Raw genomic sequence first — 26,424 nt, 5'->3', positions numbered from 1 at the left:
CTGTTGCTGACCTAAGACGCGCGACAATTCTGCGCCATGGGCGAACCATTTATAAAATGGGCCTGACAATGGGCTGCAGCTTCACTAGGGGCATAAACAAAGCACTAAACATGAACTTGTGTGGAGACGAGAAATACACACTAGACACACTTACATCGGTACCTTCAGCTTTCATCATTCCTTGGGCACAGCCCATCTGCTTAACTGTGTCTACTCGTCTCCATGCGTATTCTATCTGTACACATAAAATGTATGTGAAAATGGAAAATAAATACCAAATAAGTCAATCGGCTGCTTTCTGGGCAAAGCGGACAGATTTTTATGATGACAATAATCTTACAGGATATTTCCGTTAGATTCCCATGAAACATAGGGTTGCTTTGTTGGTTTTTAAATGGAGGGTTTAAATTTCTTCAGTCACAACTCAAAACTGAATTCTGCTGTCACATGTAAAATGGTACCCGCTTGAAGAGCTAATTCATCAGATGCATTCTACAGCAGACTTTCCATTTTTTAGCACAGTGAGAAAAAAGATTATACTCTGGGGGGCAAAATGGGAGGTGAGGCGAAGAAGGTAGAAGGTAATGTGTTAAATCAGTAGCCTGCACTAACACTTCAAGTTACACTCCCTAACGGAGGTTATTCTCACAATCAGCTTTCAAACAAGAGTGGACATGTTCCTACCTTTCAACGGGTATATATAAGGGCTCATTTGTAGCTTTCCTTTCTATACATCCTGAAGTATATACATTGTACAAGAGGAAATCACTGGGACATCTTGAAAAATAAATCTATTTGTCAAATAGCATATGTTATTTCAACAGCAGCAAACTAGTGAGTTAACAGCTAAAACCCTAGGAAAATAGTAACTGTTTGAAAACAAGTCTCTATTGTAATAAGCCTAAATATTAACCCTAGCATCCGAGTCTTTCAAATGCTTGGTACCTTTTCTAAGAGGAAATTACAGCTGCTTGTGCATGAATCCCCAATTTAAATACTCGCAGAAAAACACTCAGCCAATGTCTGAAATCAAACAAAATAATCCAACACTGGACATTACTATTTTACAAACAGCAGAAGATCCCCAAAGTACACGAAAAACCTTGGCATTATCGAAATTAGGTGGACATATTCTAAGTACCACAAGGCATCTAAAGAGGGGACCATCTAGAAATCTACCACAGGGTACAACAGACTCATATTCCACAATTCCATATTAAATTTGTACAATTACATACTAAAACTGGAGTCTTTTAAGAAAACATTTTACATTTAGAATAACTGCTCAAGACATTTCAACTGTGGATAACATTTAGCTATAGGCAAGAATAAAAAACAGTCCTACAATAATCACCTTTTCGTTTTCCTTAGCAATCAAAGAAACCCAAATGCCTTCTTTGATTTTATGCTGAACTACGTCTCTACTCCTTTCATCCAGTTCCACAACATCGAAAATACAGGTGAATGAACGAGTAATGGCCAACTCATAACCAGGGCCACTGTCTCAGGAATCATCAAGATATTTGTACAATGAGATATCTAGTTAAAAAGAGTAAAGGTAGCAGAGTTCTCCTGTGGCTCAGCAGGTAAAGGGTCGGGTGTCGTTACTGTGGTGGCTTAGGTTGCCGCTGTGGTGCAGGTTCGATCCCTGGCCTGGGAACTTCCACATGCAGCAGGCTCGGCCAAAAAAAAAAAAAAAAAAAAAACCCAAAAAGAGGAAAGGTAGAATGTACATTTTTACTAGAAAACAACAGCCAATAATCACTCATCTGAAAAAAATGCAAATAGCCGTCAGGTAGAACTGGCAGGATTTGAACTTAAACCAAATTTTTAGTGTGTATAAAACCGGATGGACAGGTAGCAACACTACAGGGAATTTAAATTTTCCTCCTGTTTTAATATGCATTTTTTCCGGCCGTATGTTTAGATTACACACAAGTAGTACCAAGGAGCTGCAAAGAACACAGACTAAGGATACTAAGGTAAAAAACCATGGGGTCTTTTTCTATCAGAAAGAAAACCTCAAGAATTACCTAGCTCTAAGTGTCTGGGATATGACAGCACTGATTAAAAAGACTAGACTGGAAATCCCGAGGAGAATACTTCCTGGGTGATAAAAATAATCTACTTTCAGGCTTGTTTACACTCCTTAAGTAGGCAAAAATGCACACATGTAACTTCATTCATTTACATTATTAAAAAGTAGGAAAAACAAATTTAAGGGGAGTTTACACAAACCTTATAAGTAAAGCCTAAATTCATTGTTGAATGACAGGGCAAAGCGGATCGTTAAAGAGCTGGTCTGAAAGCAGGAGGCTGGCCTGCAAGGGGCCTTTAGGGAGCAGGCCAGGTACCCAGGCAGCTAGCTCCTTACTTGGCTATCTGCAGTCTTCAACAAACCAGGCCTTTTACATGAACGCTTGTGATTCAGCCTAGTGCCCCCATGAAAGAGCGTAATGAAAGACTTCTACTGCCTAGGGTTTACACTTGATGCAAAACTTCTCAGTGACATTCAAATTAATTCCAGTGTCCACAATTTAAGCAGATTTCAATAGGAATTCACAACCTCAAGTCCAAAGATCTGGTATTTTCATGACAGTTAGGGAAAGTATTCTATCAAAAATAACATTTAGATTTTCTCCACCCTGCACATCTGAACACATCCAGAGGAGTAAAACTCGCAGCCAAGCAAAACAACGCAATTTTTGTCGTTGAAAGAATCAAGTTCTTCCCAGAATAAGGTATAACAAATTTAACATACTTATTTGTAACCACTTTAACTTTTCCAAATTCTCATTTGCAAATGAGCGCTTCATACAGTTAAAATTGATGATACAAACCACTGTTTTAGAAGGATCAAAATTTACACTAGTCAAACGTGACTCCGTAAGATTGATTTTAACATGTTCTTTCAACTTTATTGAAATCACCAATATCCCCGATGCATTCACCATTTAAAAAAAGCAATTTAGTGTTATCAAAAGGCGGTGTTCACTCTAATCCTGTTTGCCTTCACGCCACTGCCGTGAGCCTTCATTCCAGGCCACGTAAACAAAGAGGGCCAGCACCACGTGGACGGCGACCACTGCAACAATAGCAGCATAAAAATAGCTGTCCCTATTGGACATCCCCAGGGCGCCTATCAAGAGAAAAAAAGTTTCCATTATATTCCAAAAGTTAGCAAGATACAAAAAAAACAGACGTACTAATTTTTACTAGCCTTATTTCCTTAACTAGACAGCTGAAAAGGAATACTCTGGTCAAAGATTTGAACAACAGGAAGAACATTACTTTGAATAAAACCCATAATTAATCACTTCGTCTAAGGACTGGGACCTAAAAAAGGGACTGGATTTTCTCTTCCTTCCAATGTCTGCCACCAAGGATACACTCCCCCAAATTCCTCGTTCCATGTTAGCCAACTCTTGCTCTCAAAGGGCCATTAAAAGAAAGGATGTACAAGCTCGTCCACAGAAAACCACAAAGGAGCAGGACGGCAAGCCGAAATAACTGAGCCAGGAGAGTTCAGTTCACGAGGGACGATGCCCAGGAGCACCATGAGTTTTGAAAAGCCAAACGGAAGAAGCGAAACGAAGACTAGTCAGTTCACAGATGTAAAGAGGTCCTAAAAGCCCGGAACCTCAGAGTTAGGGGGAAAATGTCTTGTTTCGTGGTCTAGGATTACCTTCGAAAACATAAGACTTAGTTGTGAAATACAAGCCAATAGGCACAGTGATCATTAAAGCTGTGAAGAACAGGAGCGTCTTCAGAGTGGAGGCTAACGAACCTTCATTTCTGGAAGAAAGCAGACACAGAAAATCAGAGCCTGCACAGCCATTTCCAGCGCTTCTTGTGTCCATAAATGCTGTAAATACTCACCGAAAAGACCCTGGAAGCCCTGCCCCCGCCCTGAAAGCAGCGGCCAGAGAAGGAGCCGAGTGTCCGGGACTCAGCACTGGAAGATCCCAGACATCCCAGGCAGATCCGATGGGAAGGGAAATGTAAAGGGCAAAAAAGTGCTGTGTCATCTCCCCAGGGCTGCGTCAGGTGCACCGTGGACAGGATTCACAACGGAGGGAGGGGGCGGGGGCAGAAGATACACCGAAAACAAGACACGCACGTGCCTTCGCAAAGCATATGTCCTATCAGTGGCTAGCTGAGTGCGGTACAGACAAGGTAGGAGAATCCCCAAAGAAAAAGGAGCCTGGAACAATCTGGGTGCAGCCGAAGGAAACTTGGTCATTAAGTACTAGAACACAACTCAGAGAGCCTTCGTGTAACACGCTGCATGGAAAGTTTGAGAGCAAAATACTTTCTATCCAGCGAATTCTACTCATCCACAAAGTATTTCACAATCGGCAGAAATATTTCGATGGAAAAAGTTCTGTTCCAGAACGCAATACAGCTATTCCAAAGAATGCAATCAAGCTTCTAATATTATGTGCTTAAAGAAAAACAGGTCAGATAAGCTGTTACTTAAAATGTCCAATAATAGAAAAATGATTTCACAAATGATGCACTATCAATATGGAGACGTTAAAAAAAATATTGACGATTACTCAGAAAATAACCCATGTGACAAATGACCAAGGCAGACTACAGTGTTTCATGCATGTCAGCAGGCCCCTGCCTACCTCTGTAAATAAAGCCACACCCGTCTGTTTCGGCATCACCAAAGACTCCAGGAGCTACAGAGGCAGAGCTGAGTGGTGGCGCCAGACCACAAGGCCCTCAAAACCTAAAATATTTACTATCTGGCTCTTTCCAGAACACCTCTGCCAACCCCTGATGCATGCTATTCCAATTCTGTTAAAAATGTGTGTGCACGAAAAAGGACTCCAAATGAACACACGATAATAATTTCCCACTTTCAAATATTCCTTCATGTTTTACTGACTTATTAACAAGTCGAAACATGTCAGCATTTGCCCTGTACAAAAGGGCAGCGCCACTGCCCGTGAATCTGTAGCAAGCTGCCAGCAACCCGGGATACATGCGCACCTCAGACATGACATGACGTTTAAAAGCAGTAACCCTACGGCTTTCACACTTTAGTTCAAGGTCCTTTTTCCCCTGAAATCTAACCATCCTCGCACTACCGTGTCAGGGAGGAAGGCATTTCCCTCTACCCTTCTGGCCGGTCTACAAGTTAAACTGACATGAGACAGACTAACAGGAGAAAATCAAACGACGTTTAATACCATGCATACATGGAAGAGACCCAGGAAAACCGACTAACTGGCCCAAATGATGAAACCCTCGCCTTAACACTGTCTTCAGCTAACGAAAGAGGGTGCTGGGGGCAGAGATGGAGAAGCAAGTGATTGGTGAACCGATGTGGGCAAGGCCGAGCTGACTCTATGCCACACAGAGTGGACTCTGATTTCTGGGCTCCGTTCCCCCCACACCTGGCTCACACTCCGCAGGGATCTCCGATGACAGCTCTCTTCCAGGAACAGGCCTTCAGCCTAAAGTTTTTTAGGCAATTAGAAGGAAGGTCAAAGTTTCTTCCCAAGTCTTTCAGGCTTTGATTGTTTTCAGTATGAAACAATCTGCATACCAAAGAGACATTTTGGCAGGGGGCAACTTTGTGTTCCCCTACAAACTTAACACCTGTCTAACTTTAGGCTCAGGGTCAACACTTGAACTCAATTCTTTCTGGTAACCCTCAGCGAGAGACTCCAGTTTTTATTTGTATCTCAGGGAAGGAGAAAGCCCAGTCTTCGAAGTCCCGCCCCAAATGGCCTCTCTTCTAGACACCTTGCCTGACGACACCAGGTGGAACGAGTCACTGCTTAGTTCCTATCTGTTATACAGCACTTAACATGACACCTGTGTCCTAGACACCTGCACATTTGTCTGTATCCCTAGGAAACCCAGGCAAAGGGGTTCTTATAATTGTGTATACAATTCGAGGGGAGGTTTCTGGCAATCCAGAAAGGGAGGGAATATCTCAAGTTTACCCCAATGGTCTATATACATTTTTTGACTGTACAGTTCATCACTGAAGGAAAGTTTTGAGCACACACCCCCATATAGGTATAATGACTTTAAAAATAAGTTATCTATACACATATTACTGATGCATTCTTTAAAATACAAAACACATGTAAAAATAGATATTTAAAAGGATAAGGTCAAAAATAAATGTATGGAGACGTTCTATTATTTTCTTTCCACACTTCAGTGAATCCTCTTGTAATACATCCCACTTCGGTGATCACTGACCTATACAATTCTCATCCAATATACATAAGCTCTCTTACACCGTTTCCTAGGAGAAAACTTTTAGAAGAATTTCCTGTGTAATCTTCATGAAGAATATGAGTGTCTGTAGTAGTTCTATAAAAAATACAGAATCATATCCCCTCCAAAACCCACTACTTCCAAAAGATACATGCACCCCAATGTTCACAGCAGCATCATTTATAATAGCCAAGACATGGAAGCAACCTAAGTGTCCATCAACAGATGAATGGATAAAGATGTGGCACACACACACATGCACGCACACACACACAAATACACAACGGAATACTACCCAGCCATTAAAAAGGAAGGAAATAATGTCATCTGCAGCAACATGGATGGATTTGGAGGGTATTATGCTAAGGGAGGTAAGTCAGACCGAGAAAGACAAATACTGCATGGTATCACTCACATGCGGAATCTAAAGAATACAACAGGAGTTCCCGTCATGGCGCAATGGTTAACAAATCCGACTAGGAACCATGAGGTTGCGGGTTCGGTCCCTGCCCTTGCTCAGTGGGTTAACGATCCGGCGTTGCCGTGAGCTGTGGTGTAGGTTGCAGACGCGGCTCGGATCCCGCGTTGCTGTGGCTCTGGCGTAGGCCGGTGGCTACAGCTCGATTCAACCCCTAGCCTGGGAACCTCCATATGCCGTGGGAGCGGCCCAAGAAATAGCAGCAACAACAACATCAACAACAAAGACAAAAAGACAAAAAAAAAAAGACAAAAAGGGGAGTTCCCTTTGTGGCACAGTGAAAACACATCTGACTAGGAACCATGAGGTTGCAGGTTTGATCCCTGGCCTTGCTCAGTGGGTTAAGAATCCAGCGTTGCCGAGAGCTGTGGTGTAGACCGCAGATTTGGCTCAGATCTGGCATTGCTGTGGCTGTGGTGTGGGCCGGCAGCTGCAGCTCTGATTCAACCCCTAGCCTGGGAACCTCCATATGCCGCGGGAGCGGCCCAAGAAATAGCAACAACAACAAACAACAACAAGACAAAAAAAAAAGAATACAACGAATTAGTGAATATAACAAAAAAGCAGCAGACTCGAAGATATAGAGAACAAACTAGGGGTTGTGGGGGGAGGGGCAACATGGGGTGGGAGAGTGGGAGGTGCCAACTACTGCGTGTAAGACAGCCTGCAAGGATGTACTGTACAACATGGAGAATACAGCCAATGCTTTGCAGTAACTGTAAATGGAGTATAACCTTTAAAAATTGTATAACAAACTTAAAAAAACATACATGTGGAAAAAACAAAAATCATTATTAAAAAATAAAAATACATACATACATACAAAAAGTCAGTATTTGGCCATTTCTTTTGTAGACCCCCAACAGAAACACTTGACCTTCAAGGTGTTTTTTTTGGTTGCTGTCGTTTTTTGCTTTTTAGGGCTGCACCCCGCAGCATATGGAAGTTCCCAGGCCAGGGGTCGAATTGGAGCTCTGGCTCCTGGCCTATAACAGCCGCAGCAATGTCAGATCCACCTGAGCCGCATCTGTGCCCTAGGCCACAGCTCATGGCAACACTGGATCCTTTAACCCACTGAGCAAGGCCAGGGATCGAACCCACGTCCTCATGGATACTAGTTGGGTTCATGACCACCGAGCCACGACGGGAACTCCTCAAGGTATTTTTCTGGCGAGTTAAAGTATGTGTTCAGATCATCTAACCTGATAAAGAAACAAAGCTTAAGAATCTAGAGAAAGGGAAGGTCAACTGGTTCTCTTGTTCTTTAGATTATCTCTTTAATATTTGTTATTCCCCCCGGCTTTGAGAAAAGTTTATCATTGAAAAGATGCTGTAATACCATAAAAATGTTTTAAAACAAACAAAATCACTTATGACCCCATCACGCAAACATAATCTTTTCTTCATGTTAATTTCTAGCCCCCCCCTCTACATATAGCATATCTTAACAATTTGTAGCTTATCTCCAACTTCTCACTTCTCTCTTCACCTTAAGGTCCCCAAATTTGACTTTCATTCTCGCAAACACAGTACAAAGTTAAGCATACAAACTGTTGAAAACTAGTTTTCAAATTTCTGCTAGTGTTTATAGGACATTTTCTCCTTGGCTTGCAGCCACAGCCCACTGAAGCTGGCAGTTCTGCTGGCATAAGCCAGCTTGGTTATCACCGGTGATTGACTCTAAAACCAAGCAACTGATGCCATTCAATTGATTTCTCCTATGTGTCTCTGCTTAGGTGTTACTGGGACTTGTTAGAAATGAAAAACGGCAACATTCAGAATTAGATGAACCTGATTGTACCCCTACTCTTAAAACTATCTAGAGTTCACCCCCTTCCTATCAACTTCTATAGCAAACACGAAGCAGAAAGAGCTTACAACATTCCCTTTCATGGCAAGCAAACCTTCCACCGCAAGTAGATTTTACTGCAAATTCCATCAGGAAATACTAGAATCAGTCCAGGAAGGCTCTACAGCATTCTAGGTCAACTTAATGAAAATAAGCTGTTGGTAGCCTCACCACTAAATAATAGAAAACAAAACAAAGAAAAACAAAACCCACCCGCACTGCCATTGTGAGAGTGAAAAACATCACTGGGCGCCAAAGATCATGGGCCTTGGAGTCAGTGGGCTTGGACAACCGCCAGCTTGAACACTTACTAAGCGTGTGACCTAACCATGTGATCTTGGGCAAGTCACTTACCCCACGTCAACTTCACTGTTTTTAAAAATCAGGAACCTAAGCACTTTCTTAATTCCGATAATGTATGTAACAAAGCACCTACGCTGCACTCAGGTCATCACTGAATCCCTCCCCACTCCCGGGCCTACTGAGGTGTCAGGGCCAAGCTAGTCCGCGAGAACCATCTGCTCTCTCCTCAGATTCCCTCTGCTCAGCCACCAGCTCCCATCCAGCTGACTGCCCAAGTAAAGCAGACTCAAACCAGGGACAGCCATTACTTCATTCATTCATACAGCAAACACCGATTAAGCCCCAACCATGCAGGCCCTGTCGGGGATACGGTGGTGGAGAAGGCCGGTTCCTGTCCTCAGGGAGCTCACCCTGCAGTGGGGAGAAAGACTGCAGACAGCAATATCGCAATACAGAACACAGAGAAAAGTGATAGGACAGAAACAGGAGCTGAAAGTCCGCCGACCTATATCCCCCATGACCCCAGGTCCTCGCTCCCTACCTCAGGGTAGGGGGCGCCACAGACGCTGCAGGCCCCCACCTGCTCCCTCTCTCTCCTCCAGCCCGCAGCGCGGCCCGGAGGGGCCAGACCTCACGCCCACCCACCGCAGGCCGGCCTGTTCGGCTCGGGCCATCCCCCCAGCCCCGCTCCAGGCCCCCGCCCGACCCCGGCCCCGCTAGGGACTACCTGAAGTCGGACGGCTGCAGCGCGTTCAGCGCCGCTTTATCAAGGCGCTCCATGGCGTCGCCACGCCCGCGGCAGGTGCTCAGAGGCGGGCTGAGCTAGGCGGCTCGGCTCGGCAGGCGACCGGTCGAGGCGGGCCGTGCCGGAAGTACCGGCGAGCGCCGGGCGGTGGGCCGCAGCGCGCAGGCGCGGCGCGCCGAGGTGACGCCAGGCTGCGGCCGGCGCAGGCGCAGTCGCGGGCGCGAGCGTTCACGTGACTTACCGGCCGGAGCTGCGGGGCGTGCGCCCCGCCAGGAGAGGCCTGCGCTCCAGGAGCAGGCCGGGCGAGTAGCCCAGCCACTCCACGTTGAGCCGGGACTTGCCTCGCAGCATAGTCCTCCCGGAGGGCGGTGCTGCCGCCGGCGCCCTCTGAGCGCGCGCGAGCAGTTCTCGTTCCGGTTCCAGCCCCTGTCGCCGAGCTGCTGTTGCGAGGCGACTGGAATAGATGATCTGCGAGGAAGGACGACCAGGCAGACGACTGGGGTGCTAGGCAACCAAGCAGTTTCCGACGACAACAACACAAAAAAGCAGTGCACGTTATTCCCCAGCCCTTGAGCAAACGCCTCATTAATTATTGCCCGCAGTGAAAGTCCAGCCTGGAAAAGCTGGGAGGAGTTAGTTTAACACTCACCCGATCTGTAAAGCTAGGGACTGTCAGAGCCGAAAGAGCCCTTGCTGAGAGTGGCTGTTCCAGGCCAGACGCTGATGATCCCAACTTCCACTTAAAGTTAAAAACATATTTTGCAGCTGCTCAGAAAGCTTCCAATGAGACAGCAGGGACTCAAATAGTAAGAGACAGATGGGCCTCTTGGACTGCGCAACCCGAGAGAAGGATAAAGGAAAAGGGTGCGTAAGCCTAGGGTCAGGCTTGACAAAATTAGGTTGCCACTGGCTGCTAATAAGAGGACAGCCCTTACATGGTCAACGCCTGGAAGGGCCTGCTGACCACACATCTATTTTCTGCACCGCATGGATACAAAGACCACATCTGAAATCAGGACTAAACGAGCCGCAGAGAGCGATGTTAGGGGCCGTGGACTGGACAGTGGGAAGCCCGGGTTGGAGTTCAAATTTAGTAATCCCTCTCTGGGCCTCATCTAGACCCTTGCGGGTGTAGGAACCACCTCATCGCAGAACCAAAGTGGAATTTGAGAGAGTATGGCTTGTGGGTCGACAAACTGGCTAGCCGACCAAATACATACAGCCTGCCTGCCACCTGCTTTTCTACAGCCAGTGAGTTAACACTGGTTTTTTCCATTTTCTAATGGCTGAAAAAAATCAAAAGAAGAAGAATTTCGCCACACATGAAAATGACATGAAATTCAGATTTCAGTGTCCATAAATAAAATTTTATTGGAACTCGGCCATGCTCATTCGTCTGTATTACCTACAGGCTGCTTTTCATGCTACAATGGCAGCATTGTGTGGTTGTGACAGACAGTTGGTCCACAAAGCCTAAAATATTTATTATCTGGCCCTTTCCAAGGAAAGTGTGAGGACCCCTGCTCTAGCCAACCACCCTGTGATGAGTTCTTTGAACTTCTAGGGATCCATGAATGTAGTAAAGGGCGGTGTGACAATTTTTAATATTTTAAAAAACCTAATTAAGTTGAATGTATTTATTTGCTGTAAGGGACCAATAGCTACTTAAAAAATCACCTTCCTTTGATTGGGGGCACTAATTATATCACATTGATGAAGTAATCCTTGTTATCTCATGAGAAAATACACAAATTATGACTAAACTAAAATAAACTATGCTACACTTGACCAACTAAATATTTTAAAACAGAATGAACACAAGAGGGAGGGATCTTGGCTTTTTGACTTTGTGTATCTCCAATGCCTAGAGTAAGAGCCTGTCATACAGCAGGTGCTCAATAAATACATGTTAAATAAATGAATTGAGTTCCACAAAAGGACAAAAAGAAAAAGCATTCTGGATAGTGAAAAGATTGAGAACCACCAATAATAGGTGTATTGGCTTGCACAGGCTGCCGTGACAACATTCCACAAACTGAGTGACTTGAACAACAGACATTTTTGCCACATAATTCTGGGGGATAGAAACCTGAGGTCGAGGTGTCAGCGAGGGTGGTTCTTTCTGAGAGTGATGAGGATGAATCCATTCCATGCCTCTCACCCAGCATCTGGTGATTTGCTGGCAATCTTTAGCCTTGATTTCTGGAAGCATCCCTGTGATGTCTGCATTTCTCTTCACGTGGCATTCTCCCTATGTCTGTATCTGTGTCCAAATTTCTCCTTTTTTTTTTGTCTTTTTGCCTTTTCTAGGGCCGCTCCCAGGCTAGGGGTCGAATCGGAGCTGTAGAGCCGGCCCACGCCAGAACCACAGCAACACGGGATCCGAGTGGCGTCTGCAACCTACACCACGGGCTCACGGCAACGCCGGATCCTTAACCCACTGAGCAAGACCGGGGATCGAACCTGCAACCTCATGGTTCCTAGTCGCATTCGTTAACCACTGAGCCACGACGGGAACTCCCCAATTTGTCCTTTTTAGAAGGACACCAGTCCTGTTGGGCTAGGGACACACCCCCATCCTCCTCCTATAGGACCTTATCTTAACCAATTACAGATATAGTGACCCTATTTCCAAGTAAGGTCACATTCTGAGGCCCTGGGGGTTAGGAGTTCAACATATGAACTCGGGCTGAGGGGGGCACACCATCCAGCTCATAACGGTATTCTAAACTCCTCCTGGTACGGATGAGGAAACTGGCCTGGTGACCGAAGGGACTTAGAGGTCACACATTTATCTAGTGGGGCATAGCTCAATTCCGGCCTCCCAGGCTGGCACATTAGCAGCCTCCGGGGCAGTTGTGTGATAACTTCATCAAGAACGATTCATAACTGAGATGTGAGATGGGACCAAAAGCCTGGCTCATCTCATTTTCACACTCTACCAACATTGACTGTGAGCTCACCTCACCGTAAATGGAGAGGGACTTTTAGCATCAGCTCAGAAACGGTAAGAGAAAGAGTCGAGCACTATGGCCCCCCACCAAACCTCCTCCCTGCAGCAGCTGCTAAAGAGCTAGAGGCCAGGGGAGCTCAGAGCTGTTGCCATGGGAATGAAACAGCACGTCGAGGGTCGTGGCCATTACGGAGGCATCCGCAAGTGGGCCTCCAGCACGTCCCCTGCGAATCACAAAACGAAGAGCCCCAGTCAGGCCTTTCCATTTTAGTTGAAAAATGAGAGCTGAAGATAGGAAAGGACTTGCTCCAAATTCACCGATCAGTAATGGGAATTAGAGAAACCATAGTTTCTAATGCATTGGTCTAATGTTTTTTCCACTGTACTGTTTTAGACTCTCTAGTACAAACCCAGTGACATGGAAAGTGTGCGCCCAAAATTCAAGTTGACAACAAGCCCCCAGTTTTGCTTTACTGACTCATGGAGCCGTAACACCTCCTGCCCTAGTCCCCCCTTGAACGGCCAGCTGAGGGTGTCGGGGAGGAAGCTCCGTCTTTGAAACACCAACCAGTACTTTCTGAAGTGACCTTTGCGCAGTGTGGCATTTTAAAAACTAAACCATGAAGACAGTAGACATAAGCTCCATGACACAGCCAACAAAACTCATGCTTTAACAAAAAAAAAAAAAGGGGGGGGGGGACAGTAACTCTGGCTTCTTTATAATGTGGGGCTCGATGTGTTTTCTTTTCTAAAAATACACATTGGTAAAATATGCCCCCTGGTAAAAAAGTTAGTTCCTTTTCTAGGGAAAAAAACAAAATTACTAACCGGTTTTGGCTGGAGGAGGTTTTAGTAAAAACCTTCTGTGTCAGGACCCCCTGGGCAATGGGATGCCAGGGGGATTTTTTTGTTTTGTTCTGTTTATCTTTTGAAGTCTTTTGCAACAGAGAATTAGCTAATTTAGCCAACATTTATTCATGAAAGGCAACTTTTGCTCGAAGATGAGAATTTTTCCTTGAATTCTGCCTCTTTCCATTATTTCATCTCCCTCTGCCTCTGGCCACTACCATTGTCCTAAAGCGTGAGTCCAGTGTTTGATTTTACAGTGCCGATTATTCGCAATACCTACAATTTATATCCCCATTTCATAGGTGGAAAAACTGAGGCTAAGGAAAATTTTGGAATTGAGTGAAGCCTCACAGCACCCCTTGTCCCCAAGTCTCATTCCCCTGCCCATATAAATTTACCTCTGGCAAATCCTTCCAGCTCTGCTGCTGACAGCTAAGTTGGCATCTGCAGCTGGTGAAGGGACCTGCTAATGCAGTCAAGGAATGCTGAGGACCCGTCTCACCCATCTGGCCCCACAGGAGCTTAGGAGTTGAGGCCTGCAGAGCACTAAGTACAGTCACCTACAGACCTTCTGGCAAAGCGAAAAGGTTTATATATACTTTCTAGCTCCTCAGGCCCCGGATCAGGGCCTGCCTCACCCGTGTGCTCTCCCCTCCCCCTATATTCTCCCCCTCCTCATACCCTCCAACTCCCTCTTTCTGCCCTCATCACCCACACAAACCCCATGGGCCACTTTGGAGTGACACTGCCTCCATTTCTGTCCCCTCTCCTTTGAGCCATCTACCTTTCAGTATCCCCTGTGGCATTTCGAGCCTGCACAATAGTTTGCAGTCTTGCCAGTGGCCACTGCAGCCACCTGTTGTCGGTGCACTTGTGGGGAATTCAGGATGGAGGAAAACAGGACACTGTCCCCGAATAGTTCACGTGCAGATCAAAGGAAGACGGTCAACGAGCCAGACGCGTGCATCTTTCCATACAGAGAAAAGCACGAAATTCATTCACCAGAGATGACGCTTTGGGGGGATTAGCTGGCATCTTTTGATATTCCAACTGCTTTTTTTTTTTTTTTCCAACAGAAACTCCTTCATGTCTTGGCTTCTCGCTTACCTCTTAGGAACAGTTCCTCTGAGCAGAGAGGCTGTTTCCCAGGCTATAGCCCTCAGGAAGCACCCCCACCCCCCGAATAAAATATAAATGTGCAACTTTTAGGTTGTCTTTTTTTTTTTCAGTTGACACCTTCTGTCTCCTATTCGTGCAGTTGTGCTTTTGAGCTCCTAGACGTCCACCCTACACTGTACACGAGTCGGGGAGAGGAGGGCACGGCTGATAGCTTTTTCACAGGGCCTTGAGCACGTGCCCTCAGTCACAGCTGCACTGAGAATCCTGCTGGGCCCACCTTTCTAGCTTCCCTCCCCCTCCCCACCTCCCGCTGCTTTTCTCCTCCCTAAACTCTGCCGGGAGAACATTAAGGCCGGAAGAATAAGAATGTACGAGATCGGTTCCCAGAGCAGTTCCCCTAAGCGTCCTTAGAGTACAGAGCTCATCTAGGGTGCCCGAAATGTGTCAGGGCCAAGCTTCGTGCCTCCCCATGTTGCCTGCCACCCTCCAGGCTCTGAGCACCTCATTGTGTATAGCCCTAGGGGAGCTAGGTTTTCTTGCAAAGAATTACGCCCAGCATCGCCTTGTGGTGGACAAGCTGGTACTTCAGGCCTAAGGACGCCAGAGGGGGTGAGAGAGGAGCCAGTCTCTTTGAGAAGCCCATCCGAGCAGGCCCCTGTCTGTTGCCCTGTCAACCAAGAAGGTCAACATTTGCACCACAAAAATAGCTGCTCTTTTGGAAATCCTGATTTGGAGAAGTTGTACGCTCAGTCCTCTGATCCCAAAGCAGACTGAGATCTGACTGCAGGACAATTATAGTTAAAAGAACATTCTGCTGGAAAGTTCTGCAGCCAGCAGGAAGCCTGGCAGCCCCCTGCCACCCACGTTCCCTCAGGAGCGCCACCTTGACACCGGCGCCTCATGCTTTATCTGGACACATGGCACGGGCATGTGGCTTTCCACGTGTCTAAAGGCCTGGCCCAGACAGCCATCATTCTTACCCCTCTTCTCAAAGAGGCCCGGAGCCTCAGGAGACAGGTTAGAGCAAACTCTGTCTCTGGGCATGTGTGACCAATAGAGGCTCACGCCATCACTAAAGAAATCTGTTCTAAAATTGCTAACTGCCAAGTGGTCCTCCAGCCTCTACTTCCCCTTCCGGAAACAAGGAACTCAGTGCCTTCCAAGACGGCCATTTTTCCCCCTTGCCTCCATCTTCACTTCCCCATCAGCCAATGTCGGGCCTGAACATGGGCGGGACTAAAGGCATCTCTAGTTGGCTTTCCAGGATATATGGGAAGAAAGGTGGCAGTGGGAGAATCGCCTGTTTTTTCTTTTCTTTCCTGGCTGCCCCAGGGCATATGGAGTTCATGGGCCGGGGATCAGATGTGAGCCTCATTTGCAATGCTGGATCCGGATCCTTTAACCCACTGTGCCGTGCCTGGGGATCAAACCTGGGTCCTGGTGCTGCTGAGACGCTGCCCATCCCATTGCGCTGCCACAGAGGGAATTCTGAGAACTGCTTGTTTTTTTGACAGCGTAAGTTCCCCCTGGCAGCCTGGTGATCTGCCATAAGAGAAAGATTCCCGGGAGGAACTACAGCAAGCTGCTTCAAAGAACGAGAGCAGAGGGTCACTATGGTGGGTGGTGAGCCTGGCACCCAGGTGTCACCTGACGAATGGCTGGAGGAACCGGCTGGGTAGCGGGAGGAAGTTCAGGTGTTTGAAGGGCTTCACCGGGAGGGGACCAGGACCCAGGAGCAGAAGCCACCTGGAGTTTGCTTCCTCTCATTCACTTTCTACCTCTTGGGCTATTAGAGCCGCTGTATGGAAGCATCCAGCCCCTTGGAAGTGGAAGCGGAGGGGGGATTGCTCTTAGGTGACTAGTCCCTTCCTCCCCAAATCAGATCATTTTGTGTTCTCCGAGCCCTTGGTGAGATCAGGCATATTTTTATAGCACCTACTACAGATTTGTGTACACAGTTGGGCTTAGCTGAATGAGTGAATGAATCTTTCTTTCTTCATCTAACAGGGAAGGCCTGTAACGGGGTGTTATCCTTGGCCCCTGACACTGGGGTAAGGATGGCGTCCCGCAGTAAAACATTTTTGTGTGTAAATATCACTTAAGTCTGCACAGTGGTTGTCAAACAGTGAGGCCCTGACAGAAGCCAGTGCACCAACCTGGAAACATTTTTATGGTAATCATTTTCCTACAGAACTCGGAGCTTCAAAAGGAGGGCATTGAAATCCTCCCCTCGAATGTTGCAGCTGGAAGGACCTTTCAAGATCACAGAATCCAAGCTTTTCATTTCCCAGATGGCAAAGCCAAGGCCCCGACTGCGGGGCTGAGGGGTGGGGCCTGGCACTTAGCGGGAGCCCACCGGAGCCTCGCCCCTTGCCTGCCTGACAGCGTGCCAAGCGAGGCGATGGCACAGTGGGGCGAGCTTTCCGTCTCCGCCACTCCCCAGGGGAGGCAGCGGGGCCCCAATTAGACGCAAGGGTGGCTGGAGGTAAGACAGCGAGTGGCACAGTCAGGACAGATGGGAGAGAGGACGACGAGGGAGGCCCCGTGTCAGGAGATGGCCCTGGGGGTCCCTGTAATGTGACAGGGCCGAGAACACCAGCCCGTACCTCCCTTGGGTGGGACTCAGAAGCTCAATAAAAGACATCAGCGGGGTCCCTGATGGTGCTGTTACTGCTGTGGCTCGGGTTCAATCCTGGAACTTCCACAGGCTGAGGGTGCAGCAAGAAAGGAAGGAAGGAAGGGAGAGAGGGAGGAAAAGAAAGAAAGAAGGAAGGAAGGGAGGGAGGGAGGGAGGAAAGCTATCATCCCTGTAAAGCGGGGGCGAACACCCACCAGGTCCCTCTGCTCCACGACGCAGGCAGAGCCCGGGCACCCCTTCCCTGGCTGAAAGCACGGCCCCCACTGCCTAACCCTCCCTTGTCCTCAGGTGCCAGGTAAGACCCTCTGTCCCCAATGTCCAATTCCAGCCACCTTTGGGGCTCAGAAAGCGCTTCTCCCCAATATCTTGAAGTCCCGCCCATCTTTAATAGCCCTCATCCCAGTCTGCTTTGCATCCGTCTGTCCTGGATCCGGGTGGCTTGGCCCATCGCGTCTCGCCTTCGCCCAGACCTCGCTCCCACTGTTGATCTGTGAGCGCAGAGATTAGTTCCTTGAGTCCTTGTGGCGTCTCTAGTCCTTGGCACTGTAGGTGCTCGGGGAGCATTGGTGGCCCCGTTAAACGCCCAGAGGAAAGAATGACTGAAGAGGGGGCTTGCTGCCTGCTGCACCCGCTTCCTAAAGGAGCCCTCCAGCATCGCCCGGAGGAAAGGAGGGGCGGGAGGGTGGGGCGGAGGGGGCCCCGTGGGGAGACAGAGGGGCTGTCATTGTCCTGACAGCCGAGGTGGCAGGAGAGCAGACCAGGTTTTCCACCCAAGGGGGATCGCGTCGCAGTTCTGTCCGTTGGTTCAATCATTCATTCACTATGGAGTGCCAACTGCGTACACGGCGCTGTTTAGTTTCGTCCTTTGCCGGTGTAGCCTAGTGGTTATGGATAAGCCCGGGTTCACATACCCGTTTTCTGTCACTGACTAGCTATGTAACGTCTCTGTTCCTCAGGGTTCTAACCTGTAAAATGAGGATCAAAATAGGACCTTCCTCATAGGTTCTTGGAAGGATTATCAATGATATCATTGCCACCAAGTGCTTAAAACCTGGCTTGGCACGCGGTAGGCTCTACTTAAGCAGTGGCCGTTGTTTAAGGCACTGTGAATACATACATCGGTGAACAAAACCGGTGAAAACCTTTGCCCGTATTGAGCTTAAATCCTGGTAGGGGGAGATGAACAATTACCAGCAACAACAAAGGGAATCGTATGAGGAAGCGATAGCTAATGCACAATAAAGACTGATAAATAATAACCAGCCCAGGCTGGTCACAGTCATTCCCAATGTCCCTAAGGCACCCAGGGTTGCTTGCGCTCAGGAGCACCTTTGGGGGAGGGGATCCTTCGAGAGAGACCTCTCAGAGACCAGGTGCCTGGAGTGGCTGGTGGCTGTGGAATTAGAGAAGGAGCAAAGGCAGGCAAGGAACCTGGGCCGTGGCCAGCACAGCAGGGTAAACACTTGTGGCCAAGTCTGGCAGCTGCTGGGCCTCTGCAGAGCAAACACGACCCCTGCAGCGGGCACAGAGGCAGCTGGGGGAGCCGCAACCCTTCAGTGGTCTTAGCCCACAAGGGCCTGCAGTCCGCAGCGTGGCTGCTGCCTTGCACTCCATGGGAGCGCATCCCTTTTGCTTGAGCTGAGCTGCCTCTCCCTTGGGAAGGCGGCTGGAACAGACTGGGCATGTCCTGAATTTTTAATGATACATGAAGGCTGTTTGATGATACACGAGGTTTTGCTGTAGGGGAATCAGAGAGAGTGTTTTCCAGGTTTCTTGAGGGGATGACTCCTGAAAGAGCTATAATATAAGATCAAGGCATATCTGAGGGGAGGATTTCTTATGAGAGTCCTTCGGATCGGGCCCCCACAACCCCGGTCACCCAAAGGCTCTCCTCAGAAGTCACTTTGCCAATCCCAAGCCCCCTCTTTGCTTCCTGAGTCAGTATCTCCTCCTCCTTCTATGTCCAGTGCTGCTTGTAGTGACTTAAGTGGTAGCTGTTTCGCTGTTTTGTTTTGGAGAAATGCTTTATTTTATTTTTATTTTATTTTTTGGTTGTGTCTGCAGCATGCTGAAGTTCCTGGGCCAGGGAGCAAACCTGAGCCACAGCAGCGACAACGCCCCATCCTTAACCTGCTGAGCCACCGGGGAACTCCTTTATTTTATTTTTACTTTTATTTTTTTGTTTTTTTGCTCTTTCTTTGGGCTGCACCCCAGGCTAGGGGTTGAATCAGAGCTGTAGCCACCGGCCTACGCCAGAGCCACAGCAACTCGGGATCCGAGCCGCGTCTGCAACCTACACCCCAGCTCACGGCAATGCCGGATCGTTAACCCACTGAGCAAGGGCAGGGACTGAACCCACAACCTCATGGTTCCTAGTCGGATTCGTGAACCACTGCGCCACGACGGGAACTCCCTTTATTTTATTTTTAAATTTTTTTTTTTTTAAGCTGATTCACTTTCGGCTTGTGTCCCTGGGATGGGATTGTAAGTTCCTTAAGATCACAGGCATTTTTGAGGAGGTGACAGATTTGAGAAGTATGATTCTGGAAGATGTATTCAGTCAACTACTCAGTAAATATTTACTGAGTACCTACCGAGTGCCTGCATTGTTCTCAGTGCTTGGGAAACAGCAGTGAAGAAAACAAACGTTCTTTCCTCATAGAGCTCAAATTCTCGTGGGACAGACAGACAATAAGCTTAATACGAATGTTGGACACAGATAACTGCCACGAAGAAGAAATAAAACAGAGTAAGGGAACTGACAGTGATGGGGGCCTTTTCAGTCAAAAAGGACCTGGAAGGCTTCTCGGAGGGGGTGCTGCTTAAGCCACATGTGAATGAAGCTATTAGCTAAGCCATGTCCCAAGCAAAGGGAACCGCAAGGGAATAGCAAATACAAAAGCCCCGTTCTGTCACTTCACTCATGTAAAACGAAGGTCAAAAGAGGGACAAGGTCCTTAATACATGACCTTGTGTCTTTCGCAAGGTCATGTATTAAGGAGGGAGTGAATGAATGAGAGCTCTTGATACCCATGGATTATCACTGTTAATATCTTTATGTATTTTCTTCCAGGTCTGTACACCTACGCACGTGGGTATGTACGGATGTCTGTATGGGTGTGTGTAGCCACACACAGCGGTTTTTCTTTTTTTTTTTGACACTGTCAATATGAGGTTTATTTTAAATTGAAAGAAACACTGCAAATAAACACTTCCAACAAATTCTATCAAACACCACATCATCTAGGAATGTTAGACATTAATTCTGAATTCAAAACAAGGACATTCAGAGAATGCATCCCGGAGTTGGCCAACATGGAGCTTTTACTTAAATCTAGTATTTTATAGAAGCCTCACCATTAACCCTTCCTGGAAATCAGTGATTGCGATTCAACTTTATAATGTTAATCAAGTCTCCTATGCAATGCCCTCATATAACTGCTTCAACTACCAACTCTTATACCAGCCAGGAAATTATAAAAACATATATGAATTACACGGAAGGGCTTGATTAAAAGTCTGTCTATGTATAGGGCTGCTTCTCACCTCAGCACGCACACGTGCACACAAAACATTTACATATAGATGCCAGGACATCCTCTTGGTTATGTTACATGGCAAAGTGCACGTTTTGTTTGTTTGTTTGTTTCTTGTTTTATTATTTCAAAAGTGCACATTTATAAATGTCATTCTGTTATGTATGAACTGAAAAATATATGTGTGTTTTAAAAAGCCCTCGACACAGGGGAGTGGACGATGCCTCTGCATTAAGCACAGAAACGCAGAGGTTTTTCCAAGACGTCAATGACCTGCCTGTCTCCAGCTGGCTCCCGGGGGGCCGCTGCCAACGGGCATCGCCCTCGGAAAGACAAGATGGTCTTGGTAATGACCTCCACCGACCCCAGAATCTCATCCTCCTTGATCACAAGCGGAGGCGCGAACCCAAAACCTCAAGGGCTGCAACGGCCGCTCAGCAGCCCAGTGGATTGCCACCGTACATTGACCATGTTCCCCCGGCTTAGTGGTCAGCATTATATCATCATCACACAACACCACGGAGATGATAGGGTATAAACTACCAGAAAGTGCCTTTCCTAGAAGGACTATATCAGCCCTGACATTTTCATGATCGACAGCCAGACATTGACAAGTTCTGGCCAATCCTGTCTGTATTTGATCAGCAATAAACAGAACCTGGTGCTGGGTGCAGAGCTCATGCAAGCCCACGAGGTAGCCTGGATCTGGAACAACGATGCCCACCTCACCCTGAATTGCCTCTACCATGAACGCAGCAACGTTTGGCTCCTGCAGCACATGCTCTAGAGCAGGCAGATCGTTATATGGAATGATTTCAAAACCTGGCATAAATGGTCCAAAACCATCATGAGTGGTGGGGTCTATGGAACTGCAGATAGTGGAAGAATGTTTGTCCGCAAACGTTTCCAGCTTCAAAAATGATCTTTGCTTTGCATTTTGGAATACCCTTCATGGTATATCCCCATTTCCGAGCAATTTTGCAGGCAGTCTCTCCAGCTCCACCTCTGTATTCATAGGAAGGACCTCGTGGTAGTTGAAAAGTTTAGTCACATACTCTTCACATTCTCAAGCACGTTATGGTGGAAAGCCCTAGATATTCGGGTCGATTTGTCCACCGACTCTTCAGAGCATTCCTAATCTCTGGGTGACAACGCCCTTGGTTCATAGCACTGTAAGCACTCGGGAAGGCAAAATATTTCCTGCCTTCTACATCCCATACATAAATACCTTTCCCTCTCTCCAGGGCTACAGGTAAAGGATGGCAGTTGTGGGCACTATATTTAGCTTCCTGTTCAAAAACGAGGTCAGAGGATGGAAGACCTTGGACTGTTTTATAGGTGCGACAGATGCCGCAGAAGCCACTGTAGAATGAATGCCACGACGAAGGACAGCAATGGCTAGTTTGGAAAACATGATATCCTTCAAGTAGGAATACCACCAACCAACTATCTTTTTTTCCCATAGTACAGATTAATTACAGATTTTTCACTGGAGATCCAGGGATGTCTTCAGAGCATTCAGTAACTCCTGGTGGCACCTCAGAGGACAAGCCAGAACACACCAAGTCAACTGAGCAGCAGAGACTCATTTTTTTCTTAATTGCTATTTTTCAAACTTTTTCTTCCACTTAAACATATTCAAGGACAATTTCCAATATCCGTAACGTTGATCTACATTGTCCTTTTTTTCCACTTAGAGCTCGTCCCAAGTTTAAATGTGTTTTGGTTTATTGAAATAAAACTTACTGTAAAATTCATCCTTTTTAAATGTACATTTCTATGAATTTTTACAAATGTACACAATCGGGTAGTTATCACAATAATCAAAAGAGTGATTTTTTTCCATTATCCTGAATAGCCTTCTCTCGCCCCTTTGAAATCAAATTTCCTGCTCCCGCCTCTAGATCAGATGCCTGGTAACCGATGAGCTGGTTTCCATCCCAGGAGTCTTAATGTTCCAGATATCGTACAAATGGAATCACAGCATCTGTAGACTTTCGTGTCTAGCTTAGTTTTCTTAGAACGATGTTCTTCGAGTTTCATCCTCATTGTTGTATAGCAATAATGTATTATTTTTATTGCTGAATAGTATTCCATTGTACCTCCTCAATTTGCTTATCCACTCAAGGGTTGAGGGACACTTGGATTGCTTCCGGCTTTTTTTCATTATCAAAAATAAAGCTATTATGAATATTCATGTGCAGACCTCTGTAATGGGCAGTCTTTATTTCTCTTGGTTATATACTTAGGAGGGGGTTTATGGTAAAGGTATATTTAACTTTACAAGAAACTGTTGTCAAAAAGTCTGTAACATTTTGTATTCCCACCAGCAAACTCTGAGCCTTGTTTCTCCACATATTAATTTATTTAGAAAATTTTATTCATTCTTTTAGCCGTGTAATGATACCTCATTGTTGTTTTAATTTGCTTTTTTCCTAGTGATTAACAATGTCAAGCAGGTTTGCATGTTCTTATTTGCCATTCTTGGATGAAGTGTCAGTTCAAGTCTTTGCCCATATTCTAATTGGGCTGTTTACTTACTGCTGAGCTGAATTAATTTCCTAGGGCTACCGTAACAAATTGCTACACACTTAATGGCTCCAAACAGTAGAAGTAAATTTTCATACAGTTCTGGAAACCAGAAGTCTGCGCTGTGCCTCCTGGGGTATCAGTCAAGGTGTCAGTGAAAGTATCAGCAGGGTTGGTTCCTTCCTGAGGCTCCAGTGGAGAATCTATTCCTTGCCTCTCCCAGCATATGGAGCTGAGGGTATTCCATGGCTTGTGGCTGCAATTCTCCATCCTCTGGCTCCATGGACACCACGTGTTCTCCTGTTCTTCAGTCAAACTTCCGTCTGCCTCCCTCTTCTTAGGACACTTGTGATTACATTTAGAACCATCCAGATAATCCTGGATCATCACTTCATTGCAAGATCCTTGATTTAATCGCATCCGTAAAATGTTACCACATAAAGGTAACATGCATAGATTCCAATAGTTAGGCCCCAGATAATCTCGGGGGCCCTTATTCAGCCCACCACGTGAGCTTAGAGAGTTCACGGATTTGGATTCATTTGTCCTGTATCAGATACGTGCTTTGCGGATATTTTCTCCATCTGTAGCTTGTCTTTTTGTTTTCTCAGCATTCTCTCTTGAAGAACACAATTTTTCAAATTGTATTTTGATGAAGTCCAATTTATAAATTATATCCATTTTTTTCTATTGTGGCTTGTCATTTGAGTGTTCCATCTAAATGACCTTTGCACAAGTCAAGGCTGCAAAGATCTCCTCCTGCATGTACTTCCAGATATCTTATAGTTTTAGGTTTTACATTTAAACCTACGACAATTTTGAGTGTTTTCGTAAGGGCTGCCAGATTATGGGTCCGAGTTTATTACTCTGCATGTGTATGGCCAATTGTTCCAGCACCATTTGTTAAAAAGACTGGCCTTTCGCCATTGAATTGCCTTTGTACCTTGCCAAGAGCCAGTTGACTGTATCTGTTTATTTCTGACCTCCATTACATTCAATTGATTTGTGTCAGTCTGGCCCCAAGACTTACACTGTCTTGATTACCACTGTTTCTAGGAAGTCTTGAAATTTGACAGTGTGCGTACTAAAATCTTGTTCTTTTTTAATTGCTACTTTTGTTATTGTTTATTTTTTCTATTTTATAGAAATATAATTCACTTTTTGTATATTGGCCTTGTATCCCGTTCTAGAAGCTTTTTATAGAGTCCTTGGGATTTTCTACGCCAGCTGTCATGTTGCCTGTGAATATAGACATCTTTCTATTTACCATTCCAATCTGAAGGCGTCTATAAGTTTCCTTTGCCTTATTGGGCTAAGACCTCTTGCATGGTGTTGAACAGTGATGAGGGAGTGACGAGGGTGAACATCCTTAGTGCTGGGCTCCCAGTCTTAGGGGGAAAGGATTCAGTCTTTTATAATTAATTATGATGTTAGGAGCATTTTATTGTGGGTGTTTGCTTGCTTGTTTTGTACATGCCCTTTTCCAGAAGAGGAAGTTCTGGAGTTCCCGTCATGGCTCAGCGGTTTACGAAACTCGACTAGTATTCATGAGGACATGGGTTCGATCCCTGGCCTTGCTCGGCGGGTTAAGGATCCAGCATTGCCGTGAGCTGTGGCGTAGGTTGCAGATACAACTTGGATCCCACGTTGCTGTGGCTGTGGCCTAGGCCCGTGGCAACAGCTCCATTCTATCCCTAGCCTGGGAACCTCCATATGCTGCGGGTGTGGCCCTAAAAAGACATTTAAAAAAAAGGAAAGTTCCCTTTTATTCCTAGTTTGCTGAGAGTTTTATTATGAATGAATGTGTTTTACTTCTTTGACTCTTAATGGGATGGATTACATTGATTTTTTAACTGATTTTTATTTTTTCCATTATAGTTGGTTCACAGTGTTCTGTCAATTTTCTACTGTATAGCAAAGGGACCCAGTCACACATGCCCATATATACATTCTTTTTTCTCACATTATCCTCCAACATGTTCCATCATAAGTGACTAGATATAGTTCTCAGTGCTATGCAGCAGGACCTCATTGCTTATCCATTCCAAAGGCAACAGTCTGCATCTACTAACCCCAGATTCCCAGTCCATCCCACCCCTCCCCCTCCCCCTTGGCAACCACAAGTCCGTTCTCCAAGTCCATGAGTTTATTTGCTGTGGAAAGGCTTATTTGTGCCATATATTAGATTCCAGATAGAAGTGATATCATATGGTATTTGTCTTTCTGACGTAGCTTCACTCAGTATGAGAGTCTCTAGTTCTATCCATGTTGCTACAAATGGCATGACTTTGTTCTTTTTTATGGCTGAATAGTATTCCATGGTGTATCTATACCGCACCTTCTTAATCATTTGTCTGTCAATGGACATTTAGGTTGATGAGAGATTGGGGGAGGGCTAGCAAGACAGAAGCCACAGGCTTTTTGTAACCTAACCTTGGAAGCAGCATCCCATCACTCTTGCTGTATTCTGCTTATTAGAAATGAGTCTCTAGGTCCGGTTCACACTCAAGGAGATGGGATTACACAAGGACACACACGCAAGGAGGCGAGGATATTTAGAGAGCATTTTAGAGGCTGCCTAGCAAGGCATGTTGGTTAAGAGGGCATGTAGCATCCTTTCATTGTTTGTTTGTAAAGAATTGTGATTATGGATTTAATTCCAGCTCTTTTTTCCTCAAAATTCTTCAAATGCCTAGTTTTTAAAGACATTTTTAAAATAACATCATGAGTAAATAGAAAACATTTGTAAAGTATGTACAAGATTTAAAAAATGACTCAACAAACACCCACATAATTACTACTTGGTTTATTTTAAAACATATATCCTTTTCCTTTCCCTCTCAAGGCTAACTACTATTCAGTTTTGTTGTTGCCGTTGTTTATTCCCTTGAAGTTCCTTAAATTTAACACCTGTATTTATAGCTAAACAACACATTGTTTTATTTGCTTTTGAACTTTGTACTGTACCGCATATATTATTATGATTTAGGGGGGTTTTGCCAAAAGAGATGTCCCAGAGATTAATCTATATTGTTGCATATAACTGTATTTTACTTATTGTCTCTGTTATATGTGATATGATTATATGCATCTACCATAATTTATTAATGCTTTCTACTGGTGGTGGACATTTGTAATAAGTGAGGTTATGAATATTCCTGTGCGTGGGTATGGGTTTT

At 45.9% G+C, this 26,424-nt stretch overlaps 1 protein-coding gene and 1 pseudogene across 2 annotated transcripts; both read right to left on the bottom strand.

Annotated features, from left to right (window-relative positions):
• Positions 1-2,892: 2,892 nt before the first annotated feature.
• Positions 2,893-10,503, bottom strand: VMA21 (vacuolar ATPase assembly factor VMA21). Of its 2 annotated transcripts, XM_047764468.1 has the most exons (4): positions 10,271-10,503; positions 9,863-10,089; positions 3,686-3,795; positions 2,893-3,139 (listed from the first exon to the last, which is right to left on the bottom strand). In XM_047764468.1, exons 2-4 carry the CDS (start codon positions 9,970-9,972, stop codon positions 2,997-2,999), a joined length of 363 nt encoding a protein of 120 aa, XP_047620424.1. In that variant the 5' UTR covers positions 9,973-10,089; positions 10,271-10,503; the 3' UTR covers positions 2,893-2,996. The 2 variants fall into 2 exon arrangements, with proteins under 2 accessions (XP_047620424.1, XP_047620425.1); XM_047764469.1 differs by lacking the exons at positions 9,863-10,089; positions 10,271-10,503 and adding an exon at positions 9,604-9,771.
• Positions 10,504-20,947: 10,444 nt separating this feature from the next.
• Positions 20,948-22,130, bottom strand: LOC125118146 (ornithine aminotransferase, mitochondrial-like; annotated as a pseudogene).
• Between the last annotated feature and the right edge of the window lie 4,294 nt (positions 22,131-26,424).

The sequence above is a fragment of the Phacochoerus africanus genome, chromosome X (assembly GCF_016906955.1).
Source record: "Phacochoerus africanus isolate WHEZ1 chromosome X, ROS_Pafr_v1, whole genome shotgun sequence".
Lineage (NCBI taxonomy): Eukaryota > Metazoa > Chordata > Mammalia > Artiodactyla > Suidae > Phacochoerus > Phacochoerus africanus.
The sequence above is the reverse complement of the archived record's forward strand: the minus strand, read 5'-3'. Positions and strand labels throughout refer to the sequence as shown.